Here is a 19,875-nt window from a genome sequence, read left to right as displayed (position 1 = left end):
ACAGTACTGCTGATTGATTTTTATGAAGATCTGACATACGGTGTGGAAAAAAACTGCTTTTTTCGTTTGCGAATTTTGCGCATTCTCTGTGCAACCTTAAGATATTTTCTTTTGTGTGGCATGACGCTTTCCCTCTGCACATAGATGACGAATAAATTTAATTTTAAAGTCACGTAAATAAACTAAAGAGAGAAACAACTTTGTTTGGAATGGACACACTTGAACACGCCCCTCTTTCCCTCGTCGGAAAACTGAACAAACTTGTGACGAAGATTATCAGTGGTGGAATTGATTCTCCGGAACTTGTTTGTCACTGCGGAATTTTGCTTTCTAAACTTTTCTGCAAATCAGTTTACGGGTATTGGATATAATGAACGATGCATCCAGACATTTCCTTCTGTTTGACTTGGAACGTCCGTTTTGTGAGTCATCACGAAATCAAACCTCTGTATGTTATCCTTGCATTTTTTTATTATTTATGATTTTTGATAATTACTCTACATTTGATTTTATTTTCTATAGTACTTCAGCATTATTATCATACGTTATCTATTTCGCTATAAGCGCATTTCTACATCTATTTATAATCTCTTCCGGATTAAGAATTATACCACACGTGTACGACACAGCAGTTTCGCATTTTTCAAACGCCTCCCCGTCGGCTGACTGACTGACCGACCTAAATTTGATTTACAACTTGGCTGTCCATTTTTCGATTTTGTATTTATGGATCTGTATATATATAACTACTATGTATATAGGGAGGACGCTAAGTGGCGGTCTCTGGTGACCCTCTCCGATTCAGACGGCCTTCGGCAGCTCAAAACGAAAGATTCGTCTTCCATAATCTGAGTTTTGTCGGGATCGCATCTCGATTCACATTGTGTCTCGAATTGAAATAAAACTTTACCTATAAAGGACATTTTGGCCCCCGGGTCTTGTATTGTAAGGGTTTTTTTCTTCTATTTTCTTCCGCTATTGTTGCTACTTTTTGTAAAATGTTACTCTTTTCTTTGATAGGTGGATATTTTCGTTTCATTCTAATGTTTCTGTTTTGCGTTTGTCGTCCTTAGTTATTATCACTAACTTTCATACTTGGTTTGCTTCTTATTACAATATAATACAAAAAACCTGACTATCGTTAAAGAAATCCCTTGCTTTGACTCTCTTTTTCTTTTAAATTTTGCTTGCTTTACAACTTAAGTACTTCTTTGGCGTTTGTTTACAACTTTTTGGATGTCTTTTCGTTATCCAATGAATGAATGAAGGCAACCGAAAATCGAAAACAGTAACACAAAGTCTATAGTTTCTCTCTGATGATTCTTCTTAGTTGCTGTTGGACTAATTAGTTTTGATTAGTTTGATTCGTATCTTATCACTGGTAAGTATACAGCTTAGCATTACGGGAGCGTGGGGACAAAAGGACACCGACTAATATCTTGCCCTAGTAGTATAATTATATTTTTTAGCTAAGGAAAAGCTTTTACATTGCCAATATTAGCGAAAAATTTAGTCAATAAACTGATAAATCACATCGATGCCAATTGATTTTTTTTATAACAATATTTAATGTAATGTTGGTTGCTTTCATTTTGAGATTTCCTGCTTCTAAGATGTAATGTAATTTGTCTAAGCTCTTGTGTTGGTTTTTAGTATCATTATCAAGCGATGGCGAATACCGGCGATTTCTTTTACACTACAGTATTGAAATTTTTTCCGTTAACATACCGGAACCAGTTTCATAGTTTCGTATCAAGCGTACTGCAGTAGTAACTTACTAGACGCCGCGATGGGACTCAGAGCCACATTTACCGTAATTATTGTATTATCTAAACGAGATTGGCGAACGAAAACATCACAATAACGCGATGCTAATGATAACGATTTGCTCCAATAAGGGTAAAATTTGCTATATTTACATATCTTTCTGCTCTTTTATACATAAGGTTTAATGGTTGACAGCTGCTTCGGGGTTGAATTACAAATTTCAGATGGTTTCGTACTTTGGATAAAAACCCACTTTATCAATTTATATAAGAATGTTTCTAATGTTGTGCGGGTGCGTATTTCGTGGAAAAGTCGGCTTCGGTCGGTATTTTTTTCTCTATCCAAGGAAGGACATACTTACTAAACACTCTTGAAGTTATGCTTAGTCTTAGAGCTTTGGGCGACAGCACAAATGTAATGGCTGCCAGAGGGTTAGAATTTCGGTAGACTTTCGTGTTTAGTTTTCGGATTCTAAAATTAACACTGGGTCCAGCCTTTCAATAGAGTTGCCTCTAAATATCGTATAAAGCACTGCCTATGACCGCAAATCTGTCTCATAAGGGACCATCCATAAATGACGTAGCATTATATAGGGGAGGGGGGAGTTTTGTATTTTGTAATGATGTGTGACGATAGGGGGTAGGGGGTCATGTCATGCTACGTAGCTTTTTTAAAGGGGAATAGGGGTGGACCTGATGTCACGACAACCTTACCCGTTTCATCTAATTAACATCGTTTTTTATCTTTTTTTAAAAATTTATGGTGACAGGGGGGGGGGGGAGGGTGTAGAGTAACCGTCAAGCCAAAGTCCTTATATAGGAAGGTCCTAGCATTCGTCAAAACGAAAACTGCCTCTGTGCTCGTATGTGTGACAGTTTCTATGGGCGAATGGTAGCGCCTACGTCATCAATACCACGTTTTACAGGCTGTCTGTTCATTACCACTAACAGTTTTGACGCATGCTAGGACCTTGTTTAGAGGGACTTTGCCGTCAAGCAACGTAATTATCAGGGGGTATTCAGAGTTTTGTGACGAAATGCTACGATGGCGGAGGGGGGTGTTAAAAATCACTAAAAATGCTACGTCCTTTATGGATGACCACTAAAGGTAGGAAAACCCCTGGACAACGAGACAAATATGTGATCATGGGCAGAGCAGGCTAGTAAGATTTTGAACGTCAATATCCTTCATTTTAGTGAACGGAATTGCACCAGGTTTGTACTAATCAGATGAAAAAATGTTCAGCAATTTTGTATTAAATTTCGTAGTATGTAAGATATCTCTAAAAACGCAAAAAACTGGTTTCAGAAAATCTTTCAAAAACGTCTGTTTATTTCAGATAGAGCTTGACTCCATATAGCTATATCGAATATTGGCAAGTTATGTAAGTCCTGCACGTATTTATGTCGTTTTCGCTGCTGTCAAAATGTATGAACTGACAGCGATTGGGGTTAGAACCCGACTCAGTTTCGGGGTCAAGCAAAAACGCCATTAGTATTTCGTGGCGAGTTCGGTAATAAAATTGTTTTACTGGGTAGATTACCGACCGCTGTTCAAAAGTCCAGCAAAACCAGTAATTCTTAGTAAACTTAGTGTGTAGCTCCGATCAAATGCTTTGTCCATCGTTTTTTCCATTGCGCTATCATTAATCTCAATGGCCACAGTACGGATCGTGCAAGGTTAGATGTTAGATGTCAACTATCAGCCGTAAGTGCGGTCTCGGTAAACCGGTTTTATCGCAGACAACCCTCTTTTTTGACAATCTCAAGTAACCAACCCTGGGCTGCAAAACGGTGAGTCGACAACCTGGAAGGAGCGTCCAACATAGCGATGGTCCTCACAAGTCCCTACCTCATGCTTCCCCGGGTCATATGATTACAACGACCGCCAGCTAAGAGTTGTGTGCTTAGCTGGTAGTGCAGTCTGGGAACTGTTGTCCTTCTGACTTCAACTAGATTGAGGAGGTACGTCCCGAGCGTCTGTTCACCAAGGAGGTGCGGCTCAAACTGCGTCTGTTCTGGCATCCAGCGGCTGAGTATGAAATGCTGTACCGCGTCAGCTATACTTAAGGTGGCAGCCCCACCAGCGCGACCCCGGTAAGGTAGCCTACCAAACCCTCCCACTTACCACGAAAAGTGAAGAAGAAAAGATAAACGAACGATACTTTCGGCAACCGACCCGGCTACGAAATAAGGACAATGATTGAAAACTCGGAACATGGAATGTCAAGACTTTGAATGAACCCGGACGCAGACGGCTGGAGTGAGCGTGGCTGCGATTCAGGAGGTGCGGTGGCCTAGAACTGGAGAACGTGAATTCAGGGCGGTGAATCCCATCGCCAACACTTCCTTCAAATACAACATCTACTATAGCGGCGGCGAAAAGGTAGAACATGGTGTCGGTTGCATAGTGATCGGCAAGCAGATGAAGCGTGTTATAAGGTGGAAACCGGTTAGCGATCGAATCTGTATATTGAGGGTACGTGGCAAATTCTTCAACTACAGCTTGATCAACATCTATGCACCGACAAACGATAAACCCGATGACGTGAAGGACGCGTTTTACCAAAACCTACGGAGAGTGCCCAAAGCATGACGTGAAAATTGTTATCGGGGACGCCAACGCTCAGGTCGGTAGAGATCATCGTCCAATCATTGGTAAGGAGAGCCTTCACTCTGTAACCAATGACAACGGCCTGAGACTAGTGACCTTCGTTGCAACTAGAGGGATGGCCATCAGCAGCACTTCAAAGACATCTGTAAGCACACCTGGATGCACCCGAAACTTGCAATCAAATGGACCATGTCCTGGTAGACGGCCGACACTTCTCGGATGTTATAGAGGACCAAACATCGACTCTGATCACTATCTCGTTGTCAGTAAGCTTCGAGCACGGTTATCAACCGTAGCGAACTAAAGAACTCAGCGACCGTTGCGTTTCAATATCCAGCGCTTCTCAGTAGAAGGTGTGACGGACGAGTACCGCCAGAAGCTTGATGAGCGGATAAGCGGAATCAACGCAGAAGACAACCTCAACAATCTGTGGGAGTCAATCCACGGAGCGGTGAGCACAGCAGCGCGAGAAGTAATAGGTACTGCTTAGAGCTTCCATCCCGGGAATTTATTTCCCGGGAATCCCGGGATTTTTAGATATCCCGGGATTCCCGGGAATCCCGGGAAAAACGATTCTTAATTTATTCCAAAAGGCTTATGTTCTGCGAAAGAAATTCTGTAGGAAATATCTTTACCGGCAAATATTTAGAGTGAGCAGTGAATGCAGATTGTGCTTTTCCAACTGATTTGCAAATCAATGGACTAAATATCCTTAGGCTCACTGATATGTTTTCGTGATTTTTTTTAGGTATATAGTCCAAGCCTTACTCAAAACACTGCTAAAAATGTTGATATTTTCATGCAAAAATGGATTAATTTGCCGGCCGTTGTATCGAAGCATTTCCTTACAGTAGCGTTAGTGATGCGATATCTCTGCAACCGATGAGCTGATTAATCAGATTTTTTACAGCGCTTTTACAGTTTATTTTAATACTTATATGTTGAATGAAAGGGCTTGCAATCAAATTAGTAATTGAAATAGCGGTAATTTCTTAAAAAATCAATGAGTTTTTGTTTCAAAACTTTGGATGGTTTGTAGGGTTTGTTTGTTTAACGCAAACGCTATTTAAAATAAGAAATGTTTTTAGAACGTCTGCAGAAATATTTTATCGGTTCATCGAATGCATATTTCGTCTAATTTGCTATACCGTAACTGTAATATCTGTAAATTTTTGGATGCATGAAAAGAAATGCATAACGCTGTAGCTGTCCAATATCATGCGCATCCAAACTCTTTGAATGTCGATTTCAAGGATGCTGGCAGGATTCACCCCAGAAAGAAAAAGCAGTATGAGGAGAACGTCATTATTGAGGCGCAAAACAGTATGGAACAAAATGAGATGCGGATATTTTATGAAACTGTCAATGACGTACGGAGAAAAACAGCGCCGTCTTCCATCATGTGCAATGACCGTGAAGGTAACTTGCTGACAGATAAAACTACGGTAGCAGCTAGGTGGAGAGAGCACTTCGAGACATTGTTGAATGGAGAGAATGTTAGCGCGTCAACGAACAGAATAAAGATAAGTGACGATGGACAAGCTGTGGAGCTTCCGACGCTAGAGGAAGTGAAAAGGCAATCAAAGAGCTGAAAACTGTAAGGCTGCTGGAAAGGACGAGCTCCCGGCCGAACTTTTCAAACACGGTAGTGAGCAGCTGCACGAAATACTTCACCGTACTCTTCTGAAGGTATGGGAAGAAGAAGTACTACCTGCTGACTGGCTAGAGGACCTTATTTGTCCCTTATACAAAAAGGGAAACAGACTTGAGTGCGTCAATTATCGAGGAATATCGCTCCTCAAATCGGCGCACAAAATTATGTCTCTTCAACAGATTGAGGCCGTTGGAGGAGTCTTTCGTCGGCGAATAACAAGGTGGTTTTCGTGAAGGCCGATCAACAATGGATCAAATGTTTACCCTGCGACAGATCCTAGATAAATACCGGGAATACAACTTGCAGACACACCATCTGTTTATTGATTTCAAAGCGGCGTACGATTCAGTGAAAAGAAACCAGTTATGGCAGATAATGGTAGAACATGGTTTTCCGACGAAACTGATTAGGCTGATTCGTGCAACGCTGGATGGATCGAATTCAAGTGTTCGGGTTGCGGATGAGATTTCGACGTCCTTCGTAACCTTAGACGGATTGAAGCTGGGTGATGCGCTGTCAAACTTGCTGTTCAACATTGCTCTTGAAGGTGCCATCAGGAGAGCAGGTGTGCAAAGGAACGATACCATCGTCATTCGGTCGCATATGCTCGTAGGATTTGCGGACGATATTGATATCCTTGGAATCGACCGCCGAGCTGTGGAAGAAGCATTCGTGCCTTTTAAAAGGGAGACAGCAAGCATTGGTCTCAGAATCAACACCAGCAAGACGAAGTACATGATAGCTGGAAGAATACGTGGGTCGAATAGTGATGTTGGTGGTGAGGTGGTGATAAATTTGAAGTAGTGGAAGAATTTGTGTACCTTGTAACTCTAGTAACGTACGATAATGATGTTACCCGAGAGGTGAAAAGGCGTCTTGCAGCAGCAAAAAGGGCTTTTTACGGACTTCGTAGCCAGCTAAAGTCTCGAAGACAAAATTCGCGTTGTACAAGACATTGATAGTTCCGGTTGCCTTGTACGGCCATAAAACGTGGACGTTAAAGGAAGTTGATCGTAGAGCGTTCGGTGTTTTTGAACGTAAGGTGCTGCAAACAATACTCGGCGCTAAAGAAGAAAATGGTATCTGGCGGTGTCGCATGAATCACGAGTTATATCAAGTATATAAAGTATATAAAGGAGTAGATATTGTCAAGCTAATAAAAAACGACAGGCTGCGGTGGGCTGGTCATGTGGCACGAAAGCCGGAAGAACGACAGGCGAAGATAACATTCGGTAGAGAACCGGGAAGAGGCCGACGACTCCGTGGCAGACCGCGTACACGATGGCTGTTTGCAGTGGAAGAGGACCTAAAAGCACTCAATGTGACTGGGTGACTGGAAGAGATTGGCCCAGGACCGGGTCCAGTGGAGGAGAATTCTTCACTCGGCGTAGATTCATCGAAGCGAATTGTTGCCCATCGAGTATCAAGTAAGTAAGTAACCAACCCAAACATAATTATGACATAGCATCATGCCTTGTCCAGTATATATTCTTATACCCGTCGGCAACATTTTTTACCTGAAGGAACCTTATGTAATAGTCGATTTTGGAATTGGACATGAAATCAACGGTAAACATGCCAGTTAACTGGATCACCGGATTTTTACGCTTGTAAATGTTCAAAATTTTCATACAGCGCTCAACTCGTAAAAGATGTCCCACATCAAAAATACACTGTGGAAAATAGACCATTTGTTGGCCCATTCGGTATTTTCTCTTGAAAATTTGGGTGTAAGTAGTTTAGAGTGTATTGTTTACATTGTATTTTTATCGCTGTCAGTTTTTCGAAAAATGAAAAAATTGGTGTCATCCGAAAAGCAACGTTGCGAATTGATTTTGCGCAAGCTCCTGGAAAATCCTGAACTCTTTCATCGGGACATCGGTAAACAACTCGGAATCTTCCTGTCAACGGTAAGTCATGTGATTAAACGTTACTACCAAACTCTGTGCATCGAACGCAAGGACGAATGCTGCCAGAATGCATGTTCTATTAGTGATCAGAATCACAAGCCTGTAGTGAAAGCGTTTAGGCGGAATCTCAATGCTTCAGTCAGAGATGTGGCCAAAGAGTTGAATCTGTCTTGGAAGTCTTTCGTTCAGAGAGCCAAGGACTGGGAGGGACTGCATACGTACAAAGTGCAGAAGGCTGACAAACGGCAAAATACGGTGGGGAAGTCACGGGCCCGGAAACTGTACGCCCAGATGCTGTCAAAAAATCATAGATGATGAGACTTACGTCATGGCAGAATTCCGGCAGCTTACGTGGCTACTGTTCTTCACCACCCAGCACAAGTTTTATGTTCCGGAAGAAGTAAGAAGGCGGAAACTTCCAAAGTTTGCCAACAAATACATAATTTGGCAACCGATCTGCTCATATGGCAAACGGAGTGCGCCGTTTGTGAGTATCGGGACTGTAAATGGGGAGATCTATCTCAAGAAGTGTCTACAGAAGCGTCTGCTTTCTCTGTTGAAGTAACACGAGGACCCTACGATCTTCTGGCCGGATCTAGCTTCGTGCCACTAGTCAAATGTTATCCTGGAGCGGTACGAAGCCAACGGGGCAACTTTTGTACCCAAGGGCATGAACCCCCCCTCCTCTAACGAACCGGAACTAAGGCCCCCCCCGAAACGAAGAAGTCCGCCATCGTGGCACATTTTGTGTCGGCCGGATGAGATCCTGGAGAAAGGTGTCACAATCGAGCGCAAGTCGGGTTCCGGACATCAGAGGGTTTTGCAAGACCGTCTTCCGCACAGAAGCGGAAGACGAGAGGTAAAATGGCGAAATTCTATTGCGTCTGAAGTCGGAAGGTCGGCACGCCCGGTTAACCGATCAAAAAGTATTTGGCAAATAAGGAAATCGTCGGCCGTGTCGGAAGCGCGGGCAGCTACTCAAAAGCTGTGGCTGAAGGTGCTCGTCGAGGATGATTTCCGGTGAAGCGCCACGTAGTTGCGATCATGGACGACGAGTCGTACATGAAGCTCGACGGCAATAACTGGCAGGGGATCGGTTAGATTACGTCCTCCAGGAAGTAGGTGAACAGCAACGTAAAGTACGTCCCCCAGACGAAGTTCCCAAAGACGATTCTCTAGTGGCTGACAATCATTAAGAATGGGATATACAAGCTGGTCTTTTTTTCTTTGCAACTTGCGATCAGCCGGGAGGTGTACCGGAAGTTGCGGCCGTCATTAACTCTCTGCTGCCCAACCGCGCCCTTTGGGGGAAATGCGCTATAGAATGTTCAAAACACGATTGCATGTTGTCACTATTAACTTATATCTTCGAGAAGCTTTACGACAGTTTGCAGGAGCTTTTTGCAAAGCAGTCGAAAAAGTTGATATTCAAATTGATTTTTTTCTTAATTTTGACTATCAGATGTTTGATTTTACGTCAAAAATTATTGGCATATACTCTCCGCTTCAAATTAGCCCAGAAATCTTCAATTGGACGCAGTTGGAGGGTTATCAGCTTTTTGTACAAAAGGTATGTCATAATCCTCCATTGCGTCCAAAGTATTATTCGGTATAATAGCAAGGTGCCAGATTAGGCGTTCGCTGTCATTTTGTTTACATGGTATCTCCTAGCGGGTCGAATGTAACGCTGGATGTTTAAAATATGTGTGGCTACGGTTAGTATGGTGCCTTTTTGTTTTGACGCTGGAAGGGTCGTCCAAATTTCATTCCGCATACGTTACGAAAACCTGTTCGCAATAAAATATAAAAAAATGCTGTGATACGGCAGAAAAACAGAAGAGTGAAGTGTTGCGCTCGCCCAATGAGTCGTTTCAAACATACGAACGTTTTGTTTCCATAAATATTGTGTGTACCTTGTTAGGCATACGTACGTTTGGTATATGCACGTTAGGCATAAAGTCATTACGCATAATGGACATTAGGCATGATATAAGTCAGGTATAGACAATCATATTATAAATATTACGAAAATAGATACAATACCCTAGTTCCATATCGATATTAAATGTATTTGAGAATTACAGAAATAACACATATTTGAATTCATTCGTAACCGAACGCTCGTTTGTTACACACGCGCGTTGGTTGGTGTAACTTTACCTCGAGTTAAGCGATATCGGTGAAGGTGTTTATACCAGCAAGGGGTGGAGTATAAACATTATATTGTGTCAGGCAGTACAGTGTGGTGCGGTATTAAACAGTTTTCTTATCTGAAAGACGGCTTTGTTTAGACGAGAATCCTACACCAGCTCTCTACTGTCTGATGGTCACGCGGGTGACGGATAAAAGTAACGAATGATCAATTCACCTACTAGCTTGTCAAAAACCAACTGGTGGAGTATTTTGTTTTTACTTTTCTTGTTGATTTTTTTATTATTGTTTTTTTTTATTTTTTCATTTTGATTGAAGTTAAATCGTGCGGTCGAGCGTGTTGCATTTATCTCCGAAAACCCATATGCTCTCTTGCCAACGGGGCATTCATTGGCTCCGCTTGGAAACACTAGGAAGAGCAGTGATGGTGATTGATGAAAATATTGTTGATCTAAAATGAAGCATATCAACGTTGAATGTTGTATACTGACCCAATTGTCCTTGCTTATCAGGCCATCCTATTTGTAGTAGGCGATCAAATCCAAATACATAACGCGCCAAATAGAACTTTTCATTCGTCAATAAATGCTGTACTACGTGTTGTCAGAGGCAACTCAGCATTGAGTGAAGATCGGGCCAATAAGGATATTTTCTCATCGCAATCGATAACGTTCGATGCTTAATGAATGAATCAAATAGCATTCGTTGCAATTTTTTTGGGCATGAAAAGGAGTATGTTTTGGCATCAATAATACTATCCGAGGCTCTAGTACCATACAGGACCGTAACTATAGGTTTCAATTTCAAATGAACATATTGAAGCATACTCAGATTGAAAAATGATCACGCGGAATGAATGAATGGAGGGAATGCAAACAAGCGAACTTGGTTACGCATTTCATCGATGTTGATTTGTTTGCAACTTGAAAATAGGATACCATGGAAGGTTTTCGTTTAAATACATATTCGTGCATCGAAACCATGGATTACTATCAGTTTTGATTTGGTGATTAGTGTTAATTTTGATGAAAATTGGCTTCACTGGTTTTATCCCCAAAATTGATTCATTCAAATACTTGCTAGACTATAATAATTGTGATGCATTTTCTCTATGTGAAACATAGACTACTACTACTACTAATGTAAACCTCAACTTCCACGATTTTGACATTATCCGCTTGGATCGAGAAGACCCATATGGAGGGGTACTTTTAGGGATCAAAAAGTGCTACTCCTTCAATCGAATCAACCTCCCTTCGACGGCAGGCATTGAAGTTGTCGCTTGTCAAACAATAATCAAAGGCATTGCTTCTATTTACATTTCTCCTAGGGTCATGATGAGATATCGCAGATTCTCCAACGTGATTGAACACCTTCTCTCGCCCCGCCTGCTTCTTGGAGACTTTAACTCTCACGGTACAGCGTGAGGCTGTCTGTACGACGATAATCGATCCTCGACAATTCAAGACCTTTTTCACAACTTCAATATGACAATTCTGAACACAGGGGAAATGTCACGGATTCCTAGACCAACAGCGCAAGCAAGAGCACTGGAGATATCTCTATGCTCGACATCACTACGGTTATATTGCAAGTGGAAGGTAATATCTGATCTCCTCGGTAGTGACCACCTGCCGATTGTAATTGCAATCACCACTCGTTCAAGACCTTCGGAACCAATCAATGTTCCCTATGACCTCACAGGAAACATCCATTGGAAGAGCTACGCTGCTGCGATATCCAAAACTATCGACTCGACACAGGTACTTCCTCCGGAGGAAGAGTATAATTTTTTGTCCAACTCGATTCTCGATACCGCGATTCAAGCTCAGACGAAACGAGTACTCGGCGTGAACACTCAAAAACGTTCTTCCAACTCGTGGTGGGACAAAGAGTGCTCTGACGTAGCGACGCGGAGAAGGCTGCCGCGTATAAAGCTTTCTGGAATGACAAGTTAGTTGCTAGCTATCAACTGTACGCGTTATTAGAAAAACTAATGAAAAATTTTATAAAAGCCAAGAAACGCAGTTGCTGGCGCCGTTTTGTCGACGGGTTTACAGGAGAAACATCAATGAGCACTCTTTGGGGCACGCCCCGACGTATGCGAAATCGAAACAGACGAGAGCATGGAATATTCAAACCGTTGGATATTCGATTTCGCCAAAATCTACCGTGCCGCGTCGCCTCACAATACCGCCAACGAAACACCGTTTTCGATGGTGGAGTTCTCACTTGCTCTCTTGTCAAGTAACAATTAAACCTCAGGGCCAAACAGAAGCAAATTCAACTTGTTGAAGAATCTGCCAAGAGACGCTTGTTGAATTTATTTAATAAGTTTCTTGAGGGTAACATTGTCCCACATGACTGGAGACAAGTGAGTGTAATCGCCATACAAAAACCAGAAAAACTAGTCTCCGACCACAACTCGTATTGACCGATTGCAATGCTGTCCTGTATCCGGAAGTTATTCGAGAAAATGATCTTGTTTCGCCTCGACAATTGGGTCGAAACAAATGGCTTACTGTTAGGTACACAATTTGGTTCCCGCAAAGGCGAAGGGACAAACGATTGCCTTGCATTGCTCTCAACCGAAATTCACCTAACTTTCATCAATTTTAAATAACTTTTTGCTAAGCCTGTTGTCTGAAAACCAAATGCATTTCTCGCATGGTTATTTATCGTCATCACGATTTGGCTGGGCCTTCCCCAGGGCTCATGCCTAAGTCCTCTTTTCTACAATTTTTGACGTGAATGACATTGACGAATGTCTTGTCAATTCCTGCACGCTAAGGCAACTTGCAGATGACGGTGTGGTTTCTATTACAGGTCCCAAAGCAGTCGACTTGCAAGGATCACTGGAAGATACCTTAGACAATTTGTCTGCTTGTTCTCTCCAGCTGGGTATCGAATCCTCTACGGAGAAAACTGAGCTAGTTGTATTTTCTAGGATGCGTGAACCAGCGAAACTACAGGTTCAGTTAATGGATATAACTATTGCTCAGCTTTCAACATTCAACTATCTCGGGGTCTGGTTCGTCTCTAAAGGTACCTGGAGATGTCACATTAGGTATCTCAAACAGAAATGCCAACAAAGGATCAACTTTCTGCGCACAATAACAGGAACATGGTGCCCACCCAGGAGATCTAATCCTGTACCAAAGAACGATACTATCAGTGATGGAGTACAGATGTTTCTGCTTTCGCTTCGTTTTGAGCATACATTTCATCAAACTAGAAAAAATCCAGTGTAGCTGTTTGCGCATTGCCTTGGGTTGCATGCAATCGACCCATACGATGATGGCGGGTGTCCTTCCGCTAAAAAAACGATTTTGGGACCTGCTCATTCGATGCGATATTTTGAACCCATTGGTGATTATAAATTGCGAAAGGCTTGTCGAGCTTAATTCTCAGACCCGACTCATGTTCTTGTACTTCGATGACATGGCATAGAACGTCAATTCATCTTCGTATAACGTTAACCGTGCTCATCTCTTAGATACTTCTGATCCAACTGTATTTTTCGACACATCCGTGAAGGAAGATTTGTGGAATCCCGGATTACATTCGCCCACAAGTGGTCCCAAATATTTTCTTTAATAAATACCATCAAGTTGACTGCGGTAAAATGTTCTACACTGACGGATCATTACTCGACGGATCCATCGGCTTCGGTAGCTTCAACGAAAATCTTGCTACCTCATTCAAACTCAATGATCCTGCTTCAATTTATGTCGCAGAATTAGCTGCATACTCTCGGGGTCATTAACCATTATTTCTTCGTTTTGAACAGTCACAGCTCCATTGAGGCAATCCGTGCGGCGAAAGCACTCACCGTATGTCCTGGGGAAATACGGGAATAGCTTTATCTGAAAAATCATACCAGTTTACCTTGGTTTGGGTCCCGTCACATTGCTCCATTGCGGGCAATGAGAAGGCGGACTCTTTAGCCAAGGTGGGCGCATCAGAAGGTGACATTTACGAAGGACCAATTTGCTTCATTGAATTTTTCAGTATCTCTCGTCAGAGGACGCTCGAAAGTTGGCAAACTTCATGGAGCAATGGGCATCTGGGACGGTGGCTACATTCCATTATCCTGAAGGTATCAACGAATGCTTGGTTTAAGGGGTTTGATGTGACCGGCGACTTTATTCGTACGATGTCAAGGCTCATGTCCAACCATTACACGTTTGATGCGAATCTCCGTCATATAGAACTTGCTAAAAGTAATCATTCTGTTTGTGAGAACGGCTATCACGACATCGAGCATGTTGTTTGGCTGTGCACAGAGTACTGTGTTGCCAGGTCCCAACTAACAGATTCCATTCGGGCTGGAAAAAAGGGAGCATCCCGTTCATGATAACCGGAACGGTCAATGGGCAGGATTATTTGAAAGAATGTCTCCAAAAGCGTCTACTTCCACTTCTGAGATCTACCGATGATCCAACGCTTTCTGGTCGAATTTAGATTCGTACCATTACTCGAAAGATGTTCCGGAGTGGTCGCAAGGCTACGGAAGTTAATTTCGTGCCAAAGGATCTTAATCCTCCGAACGTATCGGAATTGCGGCCTTTTGAGAAATACTGGATCATCATGAAGCAGGCATTCCGGAAACATCCTAACGAAGTGTAATCGGAAGCAGAAATGAGCAAAAAATGGATTTCCACACAAAAATAAATTGACCCAAACATTGTATACGACTTTATGAACACTGTTATTTTATTCCCTGAAAGTTTGAAAACGAGCGGTTGAATAGGTGCATTTTAACGAATCTTTCCTTGTGATGAAATTTGATTCAATACACTTTTTAAATTTAAAATGATAAAAGCAGTTGTTTTCCACGCTCTGATCATCAATCTGATTATGTGAAATATCGTTAAAGTACTGCTGATTTATTTTCATAAAGATCTGACAAATGGTGCGGAATTTTCCGTTCAACCTTAAGGTTGCACAGAGAATGCGCAAAACTCGCAAACGAGAAAAGCAGTTTTTTTCCACACCGTATGTCAGATCTTCATAAAAATCAATCAGCAGTACTGTAACAACATTCTACATTGATTGATTTTTATGAAGATCTGACATACGGTGTGGAAAAAACTGCTTTTTTCGTTTGCGAATTTTGCGCATTCTCTGTGCAACCTTAACGAAAATGTGCGACTTCGCCAAACCGCTTCGCGAACAGTCATCTCCATTAGGAGTATTTTTTTTATCAAACTTCCGCAAATGTGCGCTTCCACGTTTGTATAAACCTCCATGGTAACAATACACCAGATGACTCGATTCTTTTGTTTGGATCACAACTTATCCTATTTGTGGGCGGACTATGTGCTACCAAACACGGAAACTTGTAGGCGAAATAGCAAACTCAGACTTGAACAACAATCACGGTATCCGGTTTCATTGGCAGAATACACCTCCGCGCGATTTTTGTGGGAAAGTTTTTCATCGACAGCGCACAGTGCTTGCTTGTAAAGTTTTTGCACCGGTGGGAAAAAGTAGCATTCTTTAAAAGTGGCGTGGTTTTATAAATGCTACATTTTTCATTCTATGGAAGATGCGCCAAGAAGTACACGTTCTTATAGTACAACTCAGCGATGAGTAACGCGGAGATACTCAAAGGTGGTAGTGCAAATCATAATTAAGAAAAACAGGAACTATCTCATTGAACATTTTTGAACATGTTCACATTTTACTTATCACTGAGTTGTTTTGAAAGAGCGTGTGTTTTGTTCCGGGGTGGGATACAAAAACACCTTTACGGGTTGAGCGTGTTCTTTTTGTGCCATGTCTTTAGTAGACATGTTTAGTTCCGGCGGGGACGAGCGAACGAGTGATGAATCATAAGTCGGAGATTCTCCTCTTCCTGCTTTCTGGCGTAAATGACACTCGTTTTACCGTTTTTATTTTCTTCGCTATTGTTAGTCACATTTTGTGCGGACAGCCACAGGGGTGTTTTTTTCTTATGTTGATATAAGAGCATATTTTAATGAATAGTGTGAGCTGGACGTTGTTTCTTTTTGGGTTTTGTATTTTTTGTTGAATGATACTCCAATAATGAGTTTTTCTGAAAAATTGCAATTCTTTCAGTGGCGTAGGGAAATTGAGTAATCAATCGAATGTAGAAAACATACTGCGCGATGATGAAGTGTATTCCGTACATAATAAGTGCGATTAACATTCCAAGCCCTAAGCCTCAAAATCAGTCGGAAACCTAAATTTAAGTTTTTATATCTCCACTGTTCTTCAACAGAAATTAAAATTTTTAATGCTCTTGGATAACCCCATGTTTTCGATTCCACAACATCGGAAATCGGTTAATATTGCGACATGAAAATTGAATTTTCCCTTGACAAGCTTTTTACCCACAGAATGTACTGTATGTATGCTATTCCGCTGGTATATTAGCAACGCTGTAAAATGTGTTGTGCATTGCATACATACAGTATATTTAGTGGGTAAAAAACATGTCAAGGGAAAATTGAATTTTCATGTCGTAATATTATTCGATTTTCGATCTTGTGGCATAAAAACATATCTTCAACCTTGGAGTTGTCATTGGGTTTAAAATTTTAAGGTTTTCTTAGAGAACAGATGAGAGATAACAAATTAAATTTTGAATCTCGATTGATTTTGAGGCATGTGACTTCGCGTTTACATTAAAGAATCGTGGCAACTTGGGTAACTTTAGTTCTTACAAATGAATGAAATAGTGTATCTGAGATACAGCGTAAAGAGGATCTCATTTAGTAAGGTTATAAATATAAATATCCACCGAAAAACTTCATAGCAAAGGTACCATTTCGATGGGAGCGCTTGGTACGCTGTACCGATGCAACTCACCAGGCGTCTCCATAGTAAAATATCCTGTTCGTAACGTTTTTCAAGCGATCCAAGCAAGTGACAAACCATCTGAAATTATTCATTCGCGGCTAGTGACGCCCGGGGAAACCCATAAGCTGCTTGAGATTAATCTCCTTCCTTTTTCACTCACAATCAGAGCGATTTGTCTAAACAACGCGCCCCACCGTCTGGTATGTTCCATCAGCAAAACTCTTCAAGCCATTTTAACAACGATAACAGCGTGCGGCGTCAAATGGTTTGAAAAAAATAGAAATAAAAACTATATATAAATATTGGTACATCAATGAATTATAAAGCCTGACTCCGAAACGACGCACGTTTTATCAAAACATGGTCCGAATCTGTGCTTAGAATCACATAAAATGACATGCTCAGTTGATTTGCATAAATAAGAGCAAGTGGAACGAACGTCAAATCACGAGCAATTTATGATAAGGGTCGGCAACTCAATTGTCAACATGCAATTTCGACGGAAAACTCCAGATTACTCGTTACTCGCCAAGCACAGCTGGCGACATTGACCAAAAGAGAAAAGTTTTTTTTTGATTTTGCGCTGGTTAATGTTTACTGATGTGATGCGGGCGCAACTGTTTGTCTAGAATTTTCCCGCACGTAGTTGTTCTGACCCTTTTGAATAAATTACTCCGGACATGTATGCTATTGTCTCTCGTTTCTAACAGTGGCTGGCGAAGGTTTCGTCAGAATTCCCGCTTATCCTGGGAGTGATAAGATAAAGTTAAAAGTTGTACTCTCGGTAGCGTGATTTTTCCGGCTGCTTTTGCGGCCGGCGGAAAAAATAGATGTGCTTGGTGTGATTGTTGTCGGTGTGTTTGACGCTGCTGCCACTGCCGTTGTTGGTTGACGGCTATTTCGAGTAGGAGACGCCCGAAATCTCCGCACCGGTATCGGTGGGACCCTCGACGCTGCACACCGAGTCCTCCGGCGTGCGGGACGGTTCCGCTTCGGTCACTTCCACTTCGCTGACCGCTGGACGATTGTTGCGATGTTTGGCGCTTAGTGCCTGCGGGATGGAAGCGGGTGGGGGATTGAAAACGGGCATTGGAGAAAGCAGAAGCTGATTAGTAATGGATACTGTATGGCTGACTGGTAATTTAATAAGGTACAGTTTTTGTAATTAAAGTGATATTATATACAATGACATTTGAGCGCTTAAAATTAAATGTTCTTACAAACTAACATTTCCCCAGCAAAAAACGGCTAAAAATTTCACAGACCAAAGTAGACATTTCTTAAGGTTCAACTGAAAAAGCCTCAAAAAGCGGACATCTTTGAAAACGAAAAAAGCAGTTATTTTCGCTTCGTATTTGGAGCTTTGGTAGAGTATTACTGATTGAAGTTCATGCCAAAGCTGTGGAAAAAGCTGCGTTTTCGGCTTCTTTTCGAGGCTTTCTCCGTCGCACATTATGTTGAAGAATTATAGAATGACTGATTTTTACTCCAAATTGTATTAAGGTATTATATATGTTGTGCTCGGGCAACAAACCGAAAAAATATCATATTCTTGAAATGCATATCCTAAATAGTGTTTACCTAATTTTTCTTAGTGATTTGAGCACTTTTCTAAAAGTGATTTCGTAATACATATTTCGAATACCGCCCCAAGCAACAATTGAAGTTTTATACCACACTATAAGTTCAAAGAGCGACTTCAAGAGTTCCATATTTTATGATACATCCCAAAAGTCCAATAATTTAGAAATATGGTGTTCTCGGCAAAGTTCTAGCGGAGGTCAAGGGCTACACGATTATGGACAAATCAAATTGAAATAGATTCGCCAGGCGGCGCTAGTTAGCATGTATAGTACAATTTTAATTCCTATATCTGGAGATCAGGATAATTTAGAAGCGTGGTGTATTAGGCAATATTCATCAGCGGGCCGAGTACTGTCCAAAGGCGAATGAGAAATTTCAGAATTCAGCCACTATGCGGCACTGAAGAGAATAAAACTTCCAGCATATGGACGTGGTATTTTGTCTCAAAAGTTCAATGATTTAGGAAAATGACGTTTTCTGTAAAGTTTTTGAGAACGACAAGGGCTGCTTGATAATACAATGATTAAATTAGATATCTCCCGCTAGTTGGCGCTAGTAAATGCAAGGTGTTCTGGGCTACTTGTTTTCAAGAAATTCCGCATGAAATTCCGTGCGAAATTCCGCATGAAATTCCGTGCGACATTCCGCATGAAATTCCTTGCGAAATTCCGTGTAAAATTCCGCGTGAAATTCCGCGCGAAATTACGTGCCAAATTCAGCACGAAATTCCGTGGGAAATGTCGTGCGAAGTTCCGCGTGAAATTCCGTGCGTAGTTTCGTACAAGTTTCCGCAATATCTCCATACGAAATTCCGTATGAAATCCTGCGTGACATTCCGTGCGAAATTCCGTACGAGATTCTTGCGTTGCGTTGCGTTGCGTTGCGTTGTGACGATGATTTTGGCGGATTGCACACTGACTTCATCATGTTTGACTGCTGATTATCTAATAAGAGTTGCTTAGGAAGTGGTAAGTAAGAATTCATACCAATCCGACCCATATTAAAACCTCAACAGCATGATAGCCATCATTGCCGGCCGCCCCCATCTCCATCGTTCACGGGGAAGGATAAAGGATAAGGTAGACGGGAAGTGTTGATGCTCCACCTACTTAACGGAAGGACGACGATTCATCAGACTCTTCCATAGGTGTCGCGGAGTTGGTGGTTTGGAAGTATCAGGTCTAGGATTCGCTCCAAGCAAACGATGCGACCTGTAAAGCATGTTTTATTAGGTAGTTGTTTAGTTAGTCTTCGAGTGCACGATCACTCGAAAAAGAGATGATCTTGTTTAGTTTTTGGTTATTTTTAAACTCTGGGCAGCCGGCTACCGAGAGTATACTATGTTCCCTAAACAAAAGCAATTTGAAC

The 19,875-nt window shown here is 41.7% G+C and overlaps 1 protein-coding gene across 5 annotated transcripts in view; it reads right to left on the bottom strand.

Annotated features, from left to right (window-relative positions):
- Nucleotides 1-451: 451 nt before the first annotated feature.
- LOC131678806 (probable G-protein coupled receptor 158) overlaps nt 452-19,875 on the bottom strand; it is a 309,807-nt gene continuing 290,383 nt past the window's right edge. For 4 of the 5 annotated variants that reach the window (XM_058959138.1, XM_058959139.1, XM_058959140.1 and 1 more), the window contains one exon: nt 452-17,974. In XM_058959138.1, coding sequence (XP_058815121.1) covers nt 17,819-17,974 — 156 coding nt within the window. In that variant the 3' untranslated portion in view covers nt 452-17,818. The remainder of the gene's footprint in view (nt 17,975-19,875) is intronic. The other variant, XM_058959142.1, reaches the window with a different exon arrangement.

The sequence above is a fragment of the Topomyia yanbarensis genome, chromosome 2 (genome assembly GCF_030247195.1).
Source record: "Topomyia yanbarensis strain Yona2022 chromosome 2, ASM3024719v1, whole genome shotgun sequence".
NCBI classification, from domain to species: domain Eukaryota; kingdom Metazoa; phylum Arthropoda; class Insecta; order Diptera; family Culicidae; genus Topomyia; species Topomyia yanbarensis.
This window is presented reverse-complemented; position numbering and strand designations above follow the sequence as displayed.